Source organism: Tamandua tetradactyla, chromosome 17 (genome assembly GCF_023851605.1).
Source record: "Tamandua tetradactyla isolate mTamTet1 chromosome 17, mTamTet1.pri, whole genome shotgun sequence".
Classification (NCBI taxonomy): domain Eukaryota; kingdom Metazoa; phylum Chordata; class Mammalia; order Pilosa; family Myrmecophagidae; genus Tamandua; species Tamandua tetradactyla.
In genome coordinates, this window is record NC_135343.1 from 46,018,739 (window position 1) to 46,039,909 (window position 21,171).

The following is a 21,171-nucleotide window of genomic DNA, read 5'->3' on the forward strand; positions in this document are numbered from 1 at the left end:
TCTTTCTTGAGACTGATGTTTTAATGTACTACTATATTTTGTCATCAATAATGAGCTAATACCTGAAAGTCTGGTCTCCAGTGTGAATCTATATCCTACCATAGCAGCCATTCCTGGCGAGAAGAGAGAATAATAGAAAAGCCTCACTGCCCCTTTCCATCTCATGGGTGTCAGGTAAATGCCTGTTGTTGTTTTTTCCTTTTTATCCAACAGTGGTCCATGAAATAACATTCAAAAAGATTTTCTTAGCTCTGTTAAGAGCTATTAAGAATTATTGTTATCTAAGTAGAAGAGAGATTGGGAAGAAACTTTAGAAAATGATTAACTCAATTAATATGTCTCATTTACATAATAAACATATCTTGGGAAACTATATATTTTAAGTAAAACCAATTATTTACTTAAACTGTAGAAATGTGTCCGCTCATAATGAAAAACAAATAAAAGAATGTAGTATTTTACACATATGATAACCCCTCAGACCTTCAATCAAATTTAAATGCTTTAGACACATAACTAATTCTGTTATTTGCTTTTCACTTCAAACAGTTTAAACAGTGCCAATTCAATTCTTGAAGTCAAAAGGGAATAATCATGACAGACAGGCATGCTGACAGCAGTATTACACAGCAGAATTAGCAAGGAAGAGTAATGAAAATAGGACAGAGACTAACATTTATTCACCACCTTTTATGGAGCAACCCTAAGGAATGGATAGTACTGTCTTTATAGATGAAGACACAAATTAAATAATTTGCCTAACATTAGGAAATGAGACAGTGGCAAGCTTTTCAGTGTAGTCTTTTTCAGGGAGGAGGAGAACAAGAAGGAAGGAAGAGTATAAGAAGGCACAAGAGTGGGGAAGACAGTTAATCCACTTTTTAAAAATATTTTTATTAATAAAACCAATCAATATATATATGAGCATTCCTTTTTTTATCACATAGTTGTATATTCATCATCATGATCATTTCTTAGAACATCTGCATAAATGCAGAAAACAAATAAAAAGAAAAGAGAAAAAAATTCATACATACCATACCCCTTTACCCCTCCCTTTGATTGATCACTAGCATTTCAATCTACTAAATTTATTTTAACATTTGTTCCCCCTATTATTTACTTATTCTTAATCCATATGTTTCATTCATCTGTCCATAACATAGGTTAAAAAAGTATCAGACACAAGGTTTTCACACTCACACAGTCACACTGTGGAAGCTATGTCATTATACAATCATCTTCAAGAAACATGACTACTGGACACAGCTCTACATTTTCAGGCAGTTCCCTCCAGCCTCTCTGCTATGCCTTAACTAAAAAGGAGATATCTATTTAATGCATAAGAATAACATCCAGGATAACCTCTCGACTCTATTTGGAATCTCTTAGCCATAGACACTTTATTTTGTCTCATTTCTCTCTTCCCCCTTTTGGCTGAAAAGGTTTTCTCAATCCCTTGGTGCTGAGTCCCAGCTCATTCTAGGATTTCTGTCCCATGTTGCCAGGAAGGTCCACACCCCCGGGAGTCGTGTCCCACATAGAGAGGGGGAGGGCAGTGAGTTTGCTTATCCTGTTGGCTGAGAGAGAGAGGCCACAATTGAGAAACAAAAGAGGTTCTCTTGGGGGTGACTCTTCGGCCTAATTTTAAGTAGGCTTAACCGATCCTTTGCGGGGTTAAGTTTCATATGAACACAACCCAAGATTAGGGGCCCAGCCTATTGCTTTGGTTGTCCCCACTGCTTGTGAGAATATCAAGAATTCTCCACTTGGGGAAGTTGAATTTCCCCCCTTTCTCACCATTTCCCCAAGGGAACTTTGCAAATACTTTTTTATTCCCTGTTCAAATCCTCCTGGGATTTATTGAGGCCTCAATATGGAAAAACCTACAAGAGTTCATTCACTTTTAACTGGAGAAATGAAACAATGTAAAGGAGACAAGTATTTAAAGGCAAAACAGGGTCGTCATATAAGTGAAAAAAAAATAAAAGATATAATTATTTATGATAATTTTAAAACAAAAAATAAACAGACAGAAATAGGATTTGAACAAGGACTGTCTGACTCCAAAGTTCACAGCTCCTAACCACTAGGCTAATATTGATTCCATTGATACAAATAAATATTTAGAAAATACATCTTAACAGGATATTTAAAATGTATTAGTATTTTTGTTTTTTGAAGCACATTAATGTGCTTCTAACCAAGAAGAACACGAAAATATGTAGTTAAATCACTTAATCTTATTTTCTGCCTGACAATGACACAGAACTAATCTAGGAGGTTATGGATATAGCACAAAATTCTCAGATTCCCCATAATCACTCATATATTTATTTCCTCCAGAAATGTATTCTAACATTTCTGGAAATGTTTTCAATTTGTACCATTTCTCAAAGTAAAGAAACCTACTGTTTACTCCATCCTGTTTGAAATAGCATCTTTTGTCTCTAGTAACTTTTTTTCTATTTCGTGGAGGCCACCTAAATCTCTGGTCTCTAGGTCAAGTAGATTCTAATCTTCCTTTAAAGATTTAAAATCTATACCTAATCAGTATAGAATTAAAAAAATCCCAAATCTTTTTAAAAATGAAAGAGTCCTTTGAAAATTCAAATAATCCAAATCTAAAATAGCTTACTATATCATTATTTTTCTTAATTTTGGGGTCCATTTGTATTCAAAATGATATTTTAATACCCAGAAAATCACATAGCCTATATTATATGGATAAATTCTTTATTATATCTCAAACATAATACATTTTAATCTTCCCCAGCATAAATGTTAGTTACCTCTTCATCATCTTCCTCATCTTCAACATCCAGAATTCCTGAATCCTGTTCCGACTTGGGGCTAGTGCTTTCTACCTCTGTCTCAAATATTGTATATGCATCTTTCTTAGATTTTCTCTTGCTACCTATTCTGGGTGGTTGTAAGACGATGTTATCCAGGTTTCTTTGTTGTTGAGCCTAGGACAGAGATACACACACATACATAAAGAGAGAGTGAGAAAGAGAGAGAGAGAGAGAGAGAGAGAGAGAGAAGGGCAGGGGAGGGGGGAGAGGATTAACAAAACTTAATCACACACTCGAAGAATTTCTAATTTTGAACAAATTGGTGTTTTATAGTAATTACTACAACAAAATGCCTTAATACATAAAGTTTTAATTCCAGAAATAAAAGCAAACATAGTAATATATACATTTTTAATCCTGAAATTATCTCATTGAGACTCATTTTCAAAGTTTCCAGAGAGAAAAGATAATCAGTCACTATCATCATTGAGATTTTTCAAATATATCTACTAAGCCATCACAAAATGAAATTCAACCATTTTCTGTTTAAAAGCCAAGAAATTCATGCAAATGACTGAATATTATTTATCTCTTATAAGAAAATGATATACTGGAACCATACTGGTTGTGGCCAGAGGGAGTTGGAATTATTTTGTATATAGTTAAGAAGCCTGGGCCCTTAAAACCATGTTATGTGGATATAAAAGAAAAATAAAATAAATGTACTCAGGAGGATGGTTTATCCTAATAGAATGGTTTGAACTTAACTAACACAACAGGAGATCTACAACTTTAATCTGTACAAAACAGGGTCCTCCAGGGCTGCTTCTTCTGAACTTGCATAAAAAATGTGTAATCTTTTCATCTTAACAAAATAGATGGAAATAAAAGTGTGGTTTCAATAGATGCAAAGAGGTAGAAAGTGTGATAATCCAGAATCAACAACAAAAGCATTAAACCACACAAGATTAGAACTGGAAGAACTTTAGACACCATTAAGGAAACTGAAGCTACAACAAAAAGGATTTTTTCAAGGTTACAAAGCTAGTAGTTAAGGGTAAATTAGATCACTAAACTTGCGATCTCCTAAATTTCAGACCAATGATCTTTCTGCTATATCAACATTCCCTCAAAGAGCCATGTTTCAAAAAAAGGGTTCTGTGATTAAATAAATGGAAAACATTGCATATCATGTAGGCTTCTTATAGATATACCATGTACATTAATAAAATAATACCTAGGAGAACTCCTATTTTAAAGAAATTTGTTTAATTGGTTTAACCCAGCATCTTCTAAAAGTATTTCACAACAGAACTTTCTTTTTTTCTCTCTTTTCCATAACAGTATCATCCCACCATACAAAGTTTGAGAAATATGCCATGCACATTATTTAATCAATGTATGATATTTTTTTCATCAGTGACAAGTATAAATTAGTCCAGGAGAAAATAAATCTCCAAATCTTCTGAATGAGGTTAGGAATGTAAAATAAATATTAAGTTTAAGATGTTAGTCCAGGCACTGGTCAAATGAAACAATTATAAGACAGAGAAAAACTTGAACTATTTGAGCTAGTTTCTGCCAAGAAAACAAAAAGAATCTACATTCCAGAGATTTAAATCAATGAACAAACTTGTGTCTCTGCATATTATCCATTGATATTTTGGTTTGACTTACACGAAGTACATAATGGCTTCAGTAACAAACTGAGATAAGGAAAGAATCCTAAAGCATTAAATTTAACTTTGCAAAACAGATACACATATCATCCAGCATTTGAGATTAGAGAGAACATTCATTCTTTTCCTCTCAAAAGTAAAGAGTTCTTCCCTGTTTCTAATGCAAACCACACAAAAAGGGAGCAGGAATTCTGAGGAGTCACAAAAAAAGAGAATTTCCTAAGGCATTCACATTTTTAAAAAAGCAAATCCTCAACTTGAAAGAAATCACTTGCTCCCTTAATGCTATCCTTACTTTCAAATTTAACAAAGCCAAACGCTTTCATACATAGATCTTATTTTATTGAATCTCTTTTTCTTTCATAATCAATAAAATACTCCAAATGTATCAAAAGCAATCATGAACAGCCACACTTAAGTACCATTATTTAACTGAAAGATATGTTATGGAAGCAATTTCAGATTTTCTATGATTTCTTCTTTTTTATTTGGTGTCTTGTGGAGGAGAAGTACAAAGCAGTTCGGGGCCAAGTCATCAAATTAAGATAGTAAACATATACTAGAAATCAAAGGGCTTCAAGCTCATTCCAAATCTCTGTCAGAACCTGGAAGCTGTGTCAGCATTATTAAGGCTTCCCCAGTCTGTGAAGGAACAGCCAGGGCAGGTCTGCCTTGCAGGAACTAGCCAACACAAAAATACTAAATTCAGACAGAACAATGAAATAAATACTCAGATATTACCATTATGAATAAAAATGAAAATTACTACCTAATCAAAATACATGTTATAACTTCCAGGAAGATGGTTGAATAGAGTAGCTTGAGATTAGCCCTGCTCCACAGAAAAGTTAGAGAAGAGACAGGAAGGCGACTGAGGCAGCAATTAGGGAGTGCAGCTGACACAGGAGAGCTTTCTGTACTACACAGGGCAGTCTTAGTTGTAGAGGCCAAAAAACTGAGAGGTAGGAAGCTGGAGCCTGGCATGGAGGCATGGAGTGCATGGATGGGAGCTAGGGACTAGGAACTAGGCCAGGCCATGTTCCTTGGGCACGCTACCCTCACCAGCGCAGCCCCATGACTGGAGGCTGCCCCCACACCCCATGCACCCAAACCCCACCACACAGTCCCATTCTCCCCGCTCCATGCACCCCTGACCCACCAGCCCCAAGCACGTCTACCTGTCCCACACCCTCACCCCAGGAGAAACCAAACACACACCTTTCCTGTACCTCTCCTGAGCACTACCTCCCCCTCCCTGTTCCCTGCAGGCTGTTGATAGTGCATAAAGGATGCAGGCAGTACCTCCACACCCAGGCTACCCCAGCCCCCCTGCCCAAAGAGCCGCACAGCCTCACTCCACCCCCATGAACTCTGCACATCAGTTTACTGCACTCCTAGACCCCTGCATGTGCACAGGCCCCAAATACGTCATTCAGCTCTGGGAACCTCAGTTTACAGCAGTCCTTGAACCACACATGCGCATGGACCTCAGCCACACTTCCCAACTCCGAGGAAGTGCTGACCTGTGCAGCTGGGTCACGTCTGCTCCCATTCCACGAAGGCATAATGCCAACCTGCTGCCACAGGTCTTCGCAAGCGCACAAAGGGCCCCGTGCCTTAGACCAGCGCACACCAGGGTTATACTCCGCAGATGGGTGCATCCTCACAGCTGAATCCTCCCTGACTGCTGGGCACCCACATTAACAAGTATCAGCATACCATCCCCAACCTGTGCCTATACCTGCCCTGAAACAAATCACCACACTGAGTGTCCCACCCCGTACCCTGCTTCCTCTATACAATCATTCTGCAAACACAAAGCCTTAGATTACTGAAAGAAATCAACTTCCAAGTAAATCAATCAGGATATTTACATGCGATGAAGACAGCAGAAGATCACTAAGCATATCACATACAGACAGATATAGTCCTGCCTTATGACCAACTTAAAACACCAGAGGAGACACAGACGTTGGAAGAACTAATAAAGATGTTCATACAACTCTACTTAATAAAATAAGTGGGATAGCAGATGACATAAAGGAGATCAAGAAGACAGTAGAAGAGCATAAAGAGGAATTTGAAAGACTAAATAGAAAAACAGCGGATATCACTCTTAATAGACTAAAGACTCTGTTGACCAAATAAAAAAGATACTAGAGGTACACAACACCAGATTTGAAGAAGTAGAAGAAAGAATAGGTGATATAGAGGAAAGGATAACTGACTTTGAAGACTCAAAACAGCAAATGGCAAAACAGATAAAAAAAATTGAATGGAAATTCAGGAAAATGATAGATAAAACAAAGTACACAAATTTAACAATCCTTAGTGTTCCAGAAGGAGAAAAGAGGAGTAAAGGGCTAGGAAAAGTAGTTGAGGATATGATGGGGGAAATATTCCCAACCCTCATAAAGGACATAAATACACCAGTCAAAGAAGCTCAATGAACTCCAAACAGAATAAATCCAAATAGGTCTTCCCCAAAATGCATACTAATCAGTCAGTCAAATGTTGAAGAGAAACAGAAAATCCTTAAAGCGGCAAGAGAAAAACAATCTACTACATACAAGGGAAATCAAATAACACTGAGTTCGGACTACTCCACTACACCCTGGAGGTGAGAAGGCAGTGGTATGATATACTCAAGATTCCGAAAGAGAAAGACTTCTAGCCAAGAATTCTATATCCAGCCAAATTGTCCTTCAAAACTAAGGGAACAATTAAACTTCTCACATGCAAAGAAGTCCTGAAAGAATTTGTCAATGAGACACTGGCCCTACAAGAAATATTAAAAGGAATTCTGCTGGCTGAAAAAAATAAAACAGGAGGGAGATCTGCAGGAGGGCACAGAATTTAAGAGTACCACTAAGGGTAATTTAAAGAATACAAAGAGAAAGAGGGAAAAGAATATATAGATCTGACAAATAAAATAAAAAAGATATAAGATGGTGGATTTAAGAAATGCCTTTGCAGTAATAACTTTGAATGTTAATGGACTAAACTTACCAATTAAAAGATACAGATTGGCAGAATGGATTAAGAAACATAATCCAGCTATATGCTGCTTACAAGAGACTTATCTTAGATACAAGGATACAAATAGACTGAAAGTGAAAGGATGGAAAAAGATTTTCCATGGAAGTTGTAACCAAAGGAAAACAGGAGTAGCTATGTTAATATCGGACAAAATAGACGTTAAACATAAAGACATCATAAGAGAAAAAAAAGGACACTATTTACTAACTAAAGGGTCAATTAACCAAGAAGATATAACATTTATAAAAAAACAATCAAGGAGCTCCAAAGTACATGAGACAGACGCTGGCAAAACTGAAGGAAGCGATAGATGTTTCAACTATAACAGTAGGAGACTTCAATACACCATTCTCTTTTATAGATAGAACAACCAGACAGAAGACCAACAAGAAAACAGAGAAGCTAAATAATTTGATAACTGAATTAGACCTACAGACATATATAGGTCTTTGCACCCCAAAGCACAAGGTTATACATTCTGCTCTAGTACTCATGGAATATTCTCCAGGATAGATCATATGCTGGGGCACAAAACAGGTCTTTATAAATTTAAAAACATTGAAATTATTCAAAACACTTTCGCTGATTACAATAGGATGAAGCTGGATCTCAATAATCACCAAAGAATGAGAACATTCACAAATATATGGAGATTAATTAACAAACGCTTAAACAACAGTGCGTCAAAGAATAAATTGCTAGAGAAATCAGTAGCTATCCATAGAGGAATGAAAATGAGAATACAACTTATCAGAACTTATGGGATGCGACAAAGGCTGTGCTGAGAGGGAAATTTATTGCCTAAATTGCTCTATTAGAAAACGAAAAAGAACAAAAATTGAGGACTTAACAGTACACCTGGAGGAACCTGAGAAAGAACAGCAAACTAACCCCAAAGCAAACAGAAGAAGAGAAATAACAAAGATTAAAGCAGAGATAAACGAAGGGGAGAACAAAAGAACAATAGAAAGAATCAATAAAACCAAAAGTTGGTTCTTTGAGAAAATCAATAAAATTGATGGGCCACTAATAAGACTGCAAAGAAAGAAAGAGTATGCAAATAAACAAAATCAGAAATTAGAAGGGGTATGTTACCACAGATCCTGAAGAAATAAAATAAATCATAAGAGGATACTATGAACAACTATATGCCAACAAACTAGACAACTTCGAGGAAACGGACAAATTCCTGGAGACACACAAACAAGCTACACTGATTCAGGAAGAAATAGAAGATGTCAACAAACCAATCACAAGTAGTGAGATTCAATCAGGCGTCAAAAATCTTTCTACAAAGGAAAGCCCAGGGTCAGACGGCTTCACAGAGAAATTTTATCAAACATTTCAAAAAGAACTAACACCAATCCTACTCAAACTTTTCAAAAAAATTGAGAAAAAGGGAACTCTACCTAACTCATTTTATGAAGCTAGTATCATTTTAATACCAAAACTGGGTAAAGAAGTTATAAGAAAGGAAAAATACAGACCAACCTCCCTAATGAACATATATGCAAAATTCTCAATAAAGTATTAGCAAATCAAATCCAACAACACATTAAAAGAAATTATACAGGTATAATGATATAGCTATCACAATGTGACTGTCTGATTGAGAAAACCTTGTGTCTGATGCTTCTTTTATCTACCTTACGGACAGATGAGTAAAACATATGGATTGAAAATAAATAAATAAGAGGGGGAACAAATGTTAAAATAAATTTGGTAGACTGAAAAAAAAAAAAGAATTATACATCATGACCAAGTGGGGTTTATACCAGGAATGCAAGGATGATTCAACACAAGAAAATTAATTAATGTAATACAGCACATTAGCAAATCGAAAGGGAAAAATCACATGAGCATCTCGATTGATGCTGAAAAAGGATTTGACAAAATTCAGCATCCTTTTCTGATAAAAATACCCCAAAAGATAGGAATCAAAGGCAACTACCTCAATATGATAAAGGGAATATACGAAAAACTGATAGCCAGCACCATACTCAATGGAGAGAGACTGAAAGCTTTCCCCCTAAGATCAGGAACAAGCCAAGGATGCCCACTGTCACCACTATTATTCAACATTGTGCTAGAAGTTCAAGCTAGAGCAATCACGCAAGACAAAGAAATAAAAGGCATACACACTGGAAAGAAGTAAAATTCTCATTATTTGCAGATGATATGATACTATACATGGAAGATCCTGAGATCTACAGCAAAGTTACTTGAGCTAATAAACAAATTCAGCAAGGTGACAGGATAGAAAATAAATGTGCAAAAATCAGTAACATTTCTATATACAAACAATGACCTAGCTGAGGAGTCAGTTAAGGAAAAAATTCCATTCAAAATAAGCAACTAAGAGAATCAGGTACTTAGGAATGAACTTAACTAAGGACATAAAGGATTCGTACACAGAAAACTATGTAACATTGCTAAAAGAAATCAAAAGAGATCTAAATAGGTGGAAAGACATTCCCTGCTCATGGATAGGAAGACTAAATATAGTCAAGCTCCAGTATTTTAGAGCAGCTAGAGGTAAAAACCTAAAATTGTGGAATTGTAAACCATTTCAAACTCTGAAATATGTTCTACATCTAATTGTGGTGCTGTTCTTTGAAATTTATAGCTTTTTTGTATATGTGTTATTTTTTCCAAAAAAAAGAAGGAAAAAAAGCCGATTTTGATGATAAAAAAATATTCAAGCCCTCTAGCCTCCTTATATTCTGGGGCAGCTAGAAGGAAAAATATGAGAAGATTGCATGGTAGCCCATGACAAACTCTGGGATCTGTCCTGTAACTATTTGTTAAAGAGTGCTTTGAAAACTGTTGCTTTTTTATGTCTTTGCTTTGTATATACATTATACAATAAAAAAAAAGTTAAAAATAAAAAAAAATTAAATGCATGTTGAGACTGGAAAAATATAGGGAAGATTAAGTATAAATATAAATGTATATAAATATATATGATATACACAAATTCGGGCGGGCCGCGGTGGCTCAGCGGGCAAGAGTGCTTGCCTGCCATGCCGGAGGACCCCGGTTCGATTCCCGGCCCTAGCCCATGTAAAAAACAAACAAACAAACAAAATATAATAAAACAAGAAAATGTTTAAAAGATGTTTCCCTTCCTTCCTTCTATCCTTCCTTCCTTCTCTCTCTTTCCTTCCCTTCCTCCCTCTCTCTTTAAAAAAAAAAAAAAAAAAAAATATATATATATATATGATATACACAAATTAAAATATGAGATTTAAGCCCATGAAAAAATACAATAAAAACCCTACAGAACTCTTTCCTAACATGTTAGCTGTCTCACCAGGATGGGCTTATTCTGTCCCTCCAAATCAACTCTTACTATCATGTGCCAAAGAAGCAGCTGACTAACTGCTGCAACCTGGGTTGGAATGGGAACAGGGGATATGAATCATCCAAGTAACAGTTAGACTTGGAAAGAATTCAGATGTTTTCATTTTCTTAGTTATTCACTCTCATTATGTATACTTTTTACACATTTAGCCACCTCTTCCTCTCGATTCCCTTATTTCTATTCTTCTCTGGTCTAATATGTAGAAATTAAGCAAGGTTTATTCCTCAACCTTTCTGCTGCTACCGCTCTCCCAAGATCAAGCAGCACATCTCCAGTTTCCTATAGGACAATACTGTGTGCTAACCATCGCCTTGTCCAACATACCAAAAATGGATCATTGTCTTCCCAGTATATTGTGGCCAAGCCAAATTGTTTGCCATGTCAATTAAATATGAGGGAAATTGGAAAAAAATTAAACAAGGGCAAATCTAAACTCCGGATCTATTACTTAGACCCAAACATCAGAGAATTTAAACCTAATTTTCCAGTGTTCTTACCCATTACTCACCAACATGAATCTTCAACATGGATCAGACTCAATCTCATAATACACTAGGTGTATTTTCATTTCTCTATCTTTGCTTATACCATTCTCTACCCAATGGCTTCTCCCTGCCTGAATTCAACCTTCCCTCCAAAACCCAATAAAATTCTTACTGTTTCAGAAAAAAAATCTTCTTTCACTGCCCTAATGCATGGTACTTTCTCTCTGTAGTCCTACTTTCAGTCAAACACATACTGAATGTTTACTTGGGACCAGGTATTGTGTTGAAGATGGAATCCCTGACTCTTAACTTCCCATCATACTATTATGGGAAACATATTGCTATATATGTCATAAATAACTGTAATTCAGTGCAGTGAGCATAATAATATATCTGTAAAACATATGACATGGGTACTTTTCCACCTTATGGAGTAGGGAGTGTGAAGAGCATAAACATCAGCTAATCTTGAGTACTGACCTTAAAACGTTGCTGTTAATACTTTTACAAACTGCTAAAGAGTGTCTATAATGTCTATTGAATCACCCTATATCTGTCATTAAGAAAAAAATTTATTATGAAATACAACTTCCAATAGTACCCCTAGCAATAAACTCCAAAAAAGTTAAAACAATGTGAATCAAAAGCTAAAAGTCCTGGGTACATGGGTAGTTCAATGGTTAGAATGCCCACCTTCCCTGAAGGAGACCCGGGTTCAACTTCTGAACCATGCACTGCCCCGGCCCCCTCCCCCCCAAAAAAGCTAAAAGTCCTGTGTTTTTAATCAACCCAATACTGACCCCTGGTGGGCATAAAGAGCAACTGCAAGTGACCTTCAAAATCAGAAAATAGCTGAAATGAGAAATGTTCTAGGCTGATAGCATAGAGGCCTGATGTAATTACAAGGGTTTCAATAACAGGGTGCTTTGATTTAAACAGATAGGTGGGTAGGTAGGTAGGGACATCGACTGATCTAGCTTCTTTGAAATAAAATAGGTCTTCAAAAATAAACTCTGATTTACTAATTCTATATTCTTGGGTAAATTATTTTACTTCTCTGTGAAACATCCTCATCTATAAAACAAGGTTAAGCAATCTACCTCAGAGCTTCCACAAGGATTAAATGAGATAATATGTGTGGTGCTGTGAATTAAAACAAACAAAAACATTAAATAATGTAAACTCCATAAAAAAATCTTCCCCATGAAGATGGGATAGGAATCTTGTTTCACTGCCTACTATGGAAATACCTAAAATCCAGCAATATTTAGAGACATCTAATATTGCTATACATATTGTCATTCAATTTTGCATTTACAATACATTTCAAATATTAGAAATTGGTACTGGACACCTTTGTGCTCTACTTCAAATCCACTCAGCTTCAGCTCTTATTCCAGCTAGAGCATCAGTAGCAAGTTTGGGACAGGCTTGGAAGCTTCACCTGCTACCAGCTAAGGCACAAACAAAATACCTCTAGCTTCCTGCTTTGGGGCATTTGTGACACCACAGTATGGAATTACAAGGGAACTATTCAGCACTTATGATGCACAACCCAAAAATGAGGCAACCCCTGACAAGTAGCTGGCTGAGCCATTCCTCCCATATTCAGATCCATGTGGCCTCTGAGAAAGTCCCATGGATTAAGGAACCAGACTGCCTGAGCACTGTGCCATTGTATTGACCTACCACCTTCTCTTTTCACTCCTCCCCACCCTTACTCCTATTTCTTAAGACCATATGCATGAATAAATCACTCACATATCAACGTCTCATGTTCCTTCAGGGGAACTAAGACTAAAATAACATCCTATAAAACCTTACAGTAAGGTGGGATTATGCCTCAATTTTGTTTCTAAAGCCCAAAGAATAACCCTGAAAATAGATGGCAAGATCAAGATACGGCTGAAGACTCCAAAGTTCCCCTTTTGCTTCTCAAAAACCGTACAAAAGAGTTGCAGTTCAACAGAGCGTGATGATTCTTCACGCTCATCAGCACCAGCTCTGGCAACTAGCTTTCTTTGGTAACCAGCTCCAATGTTAGATTCAAACAAAACAAAAAAGTGGTTGAAAATGAACGAAAAAGGACATATCAAGATCATCTCGAAAAAATTATTTGCGATTAGTGTCCCTAGAGGTGTGTGTATTTTGTATGTGTGCATACATGCTTTGTGGGGTTTTTAAAAGGAGGGATAAAACAAACAAACAAACAAACAAAAAACTCAAAATACAAAGTTTTTCAAATTTTTTCATAGACTTCATCAGGCCCCAAAGGACTTCATCAGGGAAATAACAAGTCTAGAACTATGATACTCTTCGGGTTTTTTTCTTTTTCTTTCTTAAATTGAGGAAGGTGGTCATTATATCACCTTTAAAATTACAACAAAGATATTTAGCCATTTGAAAGTCTAATTTATATTTAAACCTGGGGGAAAAAGTCTTTACACTAACAGCATTCATTGCAATAAGATGGACTAGATGTAGGAGATTATAATGTTCATGAAGCAATAGTAAAAATTTTATAAAATTATTTTACTAGAATTAGTGTAATTCCAGATGTTTTTTTAAATTACCTTTTTCCTTTGTCAATACACCCACACGCAAAAACACATGTTAATTGTAGCTAATTGGAAAAATAAGTTAGAAAATAAACAAAAAGAAAAAACTAAAAATTAATCAATCAAAATCTTACCACTCAATGAAAGTTATTTTGGTGAATGACACCAGACTATTTTTGGTGCATATATAAAGATTGGTTTTTCATGCATCTGTATTTTTTATTTATCTGCAATTAGCATTTATATTATGTTTTACAAAAAAATAATCTTATTGAATTAAGATTTTTAATTTGCTTTTTTGCTCAAAATATCTTTCTGTGTAAATAAATGCACTTATAACAATATTTACATTGTCTGTATTATATTTCAAAGAATAAGCATTTATTTTAATATGGCCTACTACTGGACTTTAACCTTGTTTCCAATATTTTGCTACTTAATAATATTGCAAAGAATAGGACCATAACATAATTCTTCATTATCGGTTTCATACAGGTTCTTTGATATTGATGTTGTTTGTTTCCTCATATTATTAGATTTTAGTCTCTTTCAAGTTAGATATTTCCCTCAAATGTCTGGTGATCCTTGGCTGGTCTTTCTTATTTAATAATGTGTCAAATGGCTTACTGAAAGGTGTGTGGGCATGGGAAGACATCACAGAGTTAGCTTTACTTTCGGGGGTTCTAGGAAGAAACCCACCTCTTTGCTGGGGAATTCCAAATGGCATTTTATGGTGATCTTTTATCAATTTCTCTAGAAAAGAATCCTCCAATCTCTCACTTAAGAAGATCAATGCAAGCATGATAGCAGAAGAAAGTAGGATAATTAAGTGTTTCATTTACTAACTTTCAACAAATCACCCTGTTTTAGGGCTCTCCTCTTGCCCCCATCATCCACCATAAATCACATCTTCCATTATACCCAGTTCTCCTCTTCATTTTATATATTTTTTTCAACGAATTCATTCACAGACTGAATTTAAATGTAGTTATTTAAAAGTACTCAGGGAAGTAAAGAAAAATAGTCTCACAATTAATGAAAAGATCGTAAATATCAGCAAGAAATAGAAACTATGTAGGAGAACGAAATGAAAATTCTGGAACTGAAAAATATAATATCCGAAATTAAGAATTCATATGATAGACACAACAGGAGAACAGAAAAACGAAGTAAAAGAGTGAGTGATCTTAAAGTGAGACACAATTATCCAATCTGAAAAAAGAGATAAATAAAAGATTAAAAAAAAACAAAACACAAAACAACAATATATGAACAATGCCTGAGGAACGTGCTGGTCAATATTGAAAGACCTAACATAGGTGGAACTGGAGTCCCAGAACAAGGCGGAAAATAAAATGGGGCAGAAAAAATATTGAAGAAATAATGGATGAAAATTTTCCAAGTTGGATAAAAGTTATAAAATTTCAAATTTACAAAGCTCAGCAAACTCTAATCAGGATACATAAAAGGAAAATCATGCACTGGTACATGATAGTCAAACTGTGGAAAATCAAACATGAACAGAAAATTTTGAAAGCAGCAGAGAAAACAACACATTATATATATATATATAATAAAACAACACAATTGATTGTTAATATCTCATCCAAAACTACAGAGGCCAGAATGCAAAAGAACAGCATCACTAAACTGCGAAAGAAAAAAAAATGTCAACCCAAAATTCTACATCTAGCAAATATCATTCAGGGATTAAGGCAAAATAAAATCATTTTCAAATAAAGTAAAACTAAGGGAATTTAAGACCAGCAGACCTAAAAATAATACTAAAGACATTCTTTAGGCTGGAGGGAAATGAATACTGGATGAAACCTCATATCTTCAGGAGTGAATGAAGAATGCCAGAAATGGAAAATATTTGGGCAAATTAGAAGGCGACAAGAAAGGCTGCTTGTTTATATAGAGCAATCAAGGAAAACGTTGCTCAGACAGTGACATTTGAATTTCAGACAATAACTCTGTTATTTAATGTTGGTAGGGCTTAGAAAAAAGAGACAAATGCAAAGTATACCACCATTAATCCTAAATCCTTATACAAAGTTTAAACTACTGTTAACGTTATAATATATTTTAATATCTGCAAGGACTATATCCACCATGTTAATCATATTTCAAAAATGTCTCAGTCATTTCTTTATACAACATTATTTTGGAATGCTAGCTAGGAACATTACAGTATGTTTTTGCTTAATGCCTAGCACAATGTCAAAAGCACTCAAAATCATCCATGCATGATTCTTATACCCTAGCATTATTTTTGACAATAGCCTTAACTCTTCCCTGCAAAATCTTTCCAAATAGTAGTTTGAGTCTTACATCCTTGATTACTATTAAACTTAGGTGGTTACAAAAATGGCCCAAAATATACAAAATAACGAGTAAATTTGAGAAGAAAAATATCAAGGATGGGTAGTACTCTCAAAGTAGTACTTCCCTAGATGCTTAATACTTGTTTAACCTGATCTTCCAGAAAAGATAAGGCCTATGAAATCAAAGCTTTCTCCAATTTCCACTAAAGAGTTGGAAAAAATAAAGAACCTGCTAAGAAATACACATCCTCAAGTCAATATTTTGACAAACCAGTATTTCCAACTATAACTATGGTTCCTACAAAGGTGCTAATTTAACATCCTGCTTCTAAGATGTCTATCCATAACAAAAGATGCAACTCTTCAAAAAAACATAAGACTGTTCTCTGTATAATCCGTCTTATTCTGAAGACTACTGCCAAAATTGGGGGGTTAAAAAAACATTAGGCATTTATCCACCACCTATACACATTCTGTAGTCGAGCTTATCAATTTACACAAGTTTCAAAGAACTCTTCTCAGTCAAATCAATCTAAATCAGATATAAAAAAGTAAACACCTAATAAATGTGTTATTAGAAAACACTGCCTAACGTATTACCAAACTAAATATTAAATTGTCTTCCATGTCCTTTTTATTTCTGCTACATAAACAACCTTATGGTAAACTCTTTTTTCTGCTCCATTTACATAAATTATCATCAAAACCCAAGTGAAGCAGGAAAATACACACACACAAGGATACAATGAAGAACTGCAGCGACACAAAATTAAAATTACAATAAATTAATCTATCTTTATCCATTGTCTTTATTCTAGGAAACTACATGAGTCTTGCATGTTGCCTGTTAAATTCTGGAATGCATTCCTAACAGAAGCCAAAGAGCTTCTATGCCTATCTTTCCAAAATGGTACAAGTCATTTTACCCAAGGTAAGTACTATTACTACTTTTCCTCAATCCCTTCCAGACTGTGAAGACTGATTATATCTGTTTGTCTGTTTAGGGATAGGGGCAAGGATGGGGCTGGGAAAAAATGATATGTTAGGTAAATCCAAGTATATCAAACACCACTACTAACAGCCTCAAAGGGCAAAGGATTCCAATTCTAACATTACACTGAAGAGAGATTAAAGATCCCAATCTTCTTTGGAGTAATATATCATGAGAAAAGGAATTCAATTAGGCCTCAGTTTGGAATTTTCTTCGGGAAGGATTTTTTTTTTTAACTGACACATTTCTTCACAAGAAAGTTAAAGAATTCCTATAGAAAACAAGGTAGTGTGACAAGGAAGAAAAAACACTAGACTAAGAGACATGAAGCTTAATTTGTTGTTCTTTAATTCTGCTACTAACTAGTTTTGTGCTTGTGCGATCTGAGTTTGTTTACTGGAAGAAGGAGGAGGAGGAAGAGAAGTAGGTGGTGACTTGGGTCTCCAAAGATAGTTCTAGTTCTAACATTACTTATTATTTATTATTTTGACACCAAAACAAAATAAACTCAGTCTTAAAAAAATACTGAATACATCATTTTCAGACTTTGAAAAGAAAAGGAAAAAAAGGAACATCTTTTTTTTTTAAAGAACCATAACTCTTTCTGGCAAGATATTTAACACAAACTTAGTAACTCCTATAATTAATATCTATCCTATATGAGCTGAAATAATAACTGTAGCTCTAAAAAAAAAAAAGATGGCTTTCTTCTAACCATCTTCAACAAGGTGTTTAAAAGTGCTCTGAGTTTCTTAAATATTATCAAAATGAAAAATATCAAGGAGTATATGTTGAATATTCGAAACACTTAAGTATACAAAACTATTCTTTTGTTAAAAGAAGAATGTTTTAAATTTTGAAAACCAAGAGGAGATGTAGTATTTCTTGTGAATAATTAATTTGGACCAAAGTGATTCAATGAGATAGAATTTCTGCCTGAGAATTAGTTGTATTGTACCAAAATTGAGGAGAGACCAAAAACAAGTTGTTGCATATACTGAGTCACCAGAACTACTTCTCCATGTCTATCTCATGTCTACTTATTCTCTTCTTTCTCCTCGCTTGCTGGCACCAAGAAAATGATAGAACAAGTCTGACATAACTTACTTGACATGGCATTGAATGAAAAAAACAGGTATGTTTTTCAAGCTACATTTGAATATAAATATTCTATTTAAATATAGGTTTCTGTAAGATGCCCAAAGAAGAAAAGAAATTCAAAGAAAACAACAAAGTGAAGGGCAATACTTCAAGTTGCTCTCTGATGAAGGATGCCAATTTTCGCAGATGAAACAGACACCTTTAGGGTAGTTCACTAGAAAATCCAGGGCATACTTCTCCTGTCCTAATAATTAGCTTGATTTTGAAATATGACCTCAGGATTCCAATAAACTTGCTGGACTTAAGTCATTAGCTATGTAAGGTGATAATGAGACCACGAATGGGGGATTCGAATGCATAGAAGACAACTAACCTTCTACTGAGAAAAACTTCATATAAAGAAAAATTTGGTTGTAGTACACTGAATCCTAGTAAAATTCATACCATGTATAAGCTACCTGTAATAAAGCAAATCTGGAAGAATAATATGGATAACATTGTAGTTTATAACTACAAATGGAAATGTTATGAAAATGCAAAGCCGAGGTCTACATTCTATTACAAAGATTATCTAAAGAAAAGCTACCAAGAGAGTAGATTTATAAAGAATAAGCATATTTATAAGAGAATACTATAAATTACTATACTATGCTTGATTCACATCCCCTGGAAATAGTCAAAATAACAAAATAAATGCTAAAACCAAGGATTCCAAAGCCTACTTTTGACCACTTTGATAAATTTTTAATAAAGATTCAAATGTTCTGAGCAAATAATTCACTTCATTTTGTATAGCTAGCATTATAACTAGCACAGATTAGACATTTGAAAAAGATGGCAATTTCTTTTTTTCTTCCATAAATTTAATATTTCCTTCCTTTTTCACTAGCATTCTAATAATAAAGAAAATGTGGTTTTCACGAACTACTCTAGTATGGTAAGAATATCAGAATAGGGAGAACATATCTTTACTACCTGCTCCTTTAAAAAGTACCATAAGAAAAAGAATAGCAATTATTGCAAGTCAGCCAATCTATGAAAGACCAAGCTTTACAACCATCTAGTTTATGAAAATAAATTAAAAAGCCAATTCACATTTTCCACAAAAACTAACAAGATAGGCTGTAGAATTTGGAACCAATTAAGTTATTAGAATATTCAATTTGCACAGTGCATCTACAAATATGGTTCATGAATATTTCATCCTTTCCCACCAAAGACGCTAGTGATGTCTATTTCAAAAAGAAAAATAAATTAATTTACTATTTGGGATGATTACTGATAGCTGGTTTACTATTAAACAAAGCTAAAAGTGTACCAAGGGGAATTCTGTGGTTCTGATTAGTTACTGCATATTTTGCATTAAGATATTTTGAGCCTTTTAATGGACTGAGATACAAAATTTCCAATACCCCTTTGAGTGGACTCACAGTTTTAAAAATAATATTATGAAAAGTAGACTTGCTTTCAGTAGAAAAAGAGGACAAAGTTAATACAAATGACAGCAAGAATGGCTCAGGGCCAGAGACCCATTTGAAACTTATAAAATCTTCCTATATTGCTAGGTATAAAACTATATAGTCTCACAAGTTTCTGTTTCCAGTATTAACCTTAAAGGCAGGTGTTTCTTTTTTTTATTTTTCACATGGGCAGGCACCAGGAATCGAAGCCGGGTCCTCTGGCATGGCAGGCAAGCATTCTTGCCTGCTGAGCCACCTTGGCCCACCCAGGGAGGTGTTTCTTAAGATATTAAAGCTTCCTATTCTTCCTCCTGATAAAATTTAATCTTGTTATCACAGCAGGTATCTAATCCAAAAAAACAACCAGGCTTACATTCATAAAATGTAAAAACTAGATGGTCTTTAAATAATTTTGAATTCAGAAATATCTAATGTAGCAGATAAAGAACAAAGCTAAGGTCAACTAATAGGGAACTGGATCAGGAAAAAAGAATGGGTAATTATACAAAATAAATGTGATGAAATATTACCCAATCAATTAAAAACCATGTACATAAAGATATTTGGTTACTGCAGAAATATTCTTAATATTATATTGTTTTAAAAAATCAATATAGACGCCCCGCAGCAGCCAACCCGCCCGCCCTCCTTCTTCCCCCTCTTTCTCCGCCGGCCCGCCGCGTGGCGCCCACGCCCCGCAGCAGCCGACCCGCCCGCCCTCCTTCTCCCCCCTCTTTCTCCGCCGGCCCGCCACGCGGCGCCCACGCCCCGCAGCAGCCGACCCGCCCGCCCTCCTTCTCCCCCCTCTTTCCCCTCCTGCTCCAGCCGCTCCCCAACCACCACGGTGCCCTCTTCCCCCGCCTTCACCGGCTCCTCCGCCACCAGCCTCGACAGCCTTGCCGCCCTCACCTTTCCTCCTCCAGAACAGCTACTGGGGGAGTGGAGATAATACAGAACAGCTCCCGGAGCCACGAGGGAGATCAAAGGGACTGCGTACCCCATCCTGGAACGGCTGACTATCTGGGAGAACCAGCTCCGGTGAGATCACCAAGGGGCACGGGCTTTCCTGGGTGGGACGGCAAGCGGCCGGAGTCCCTCCCTTCCTCCTTCCCAGGCCAACTGGCAGAATTGGACAGGCGGTCCCCTTAGGCCGCGGCGGCTGGTGCCCCCACCACGCGAGGCCCCCCGGACCAACTGAGATAGTTGGGTCGGAAATCCCCAGACTGCGGAGAACAGTGACCGGGGGATCCCTTCCAAACACGTGACTCCCCCGTCCGGCTGGGAACAGTGCACAATCCCGGGCTGCGACAGCTGGCACCCTCCCGCCACACTTGTCGCCCCGGGCCGACTAGCTAATTCGGCCAGACGCTCT

The 21,171-nt window shown here is 35.9% G+C and overlaps 1 protein-coding gene across 6 annotated transcripts in view; it reads right to left on the minus strand.

The window, feature by feature from the left end:
* The window catches only part of EXOC6B (exocyst complex component 6B), an 870,074-nt gene that overhangs the window by 457,415 nt on the left and 391,488 nt on the right, over positions 1-21,171 (minus strand). For 5 of the 6 annotated variants that reach the window (XM_077134551.1, XM_077134550.1, XM_077134555.1 and 2 more), the window contains one exon: positions 2,793-2,969. The exons of the other annotated variant lie outside the window; for it this stretch is intronic. In XM_077134551.1, the coding sequence (XP_076990666.1) occupies positions 2,793-2,969 (177 nt within the window). The remainder of the gene's footprint in view (positions 1-2,792; positions 2,970-21,171) is intronic. 6 annotated transcript variants of the gene reach the window in all.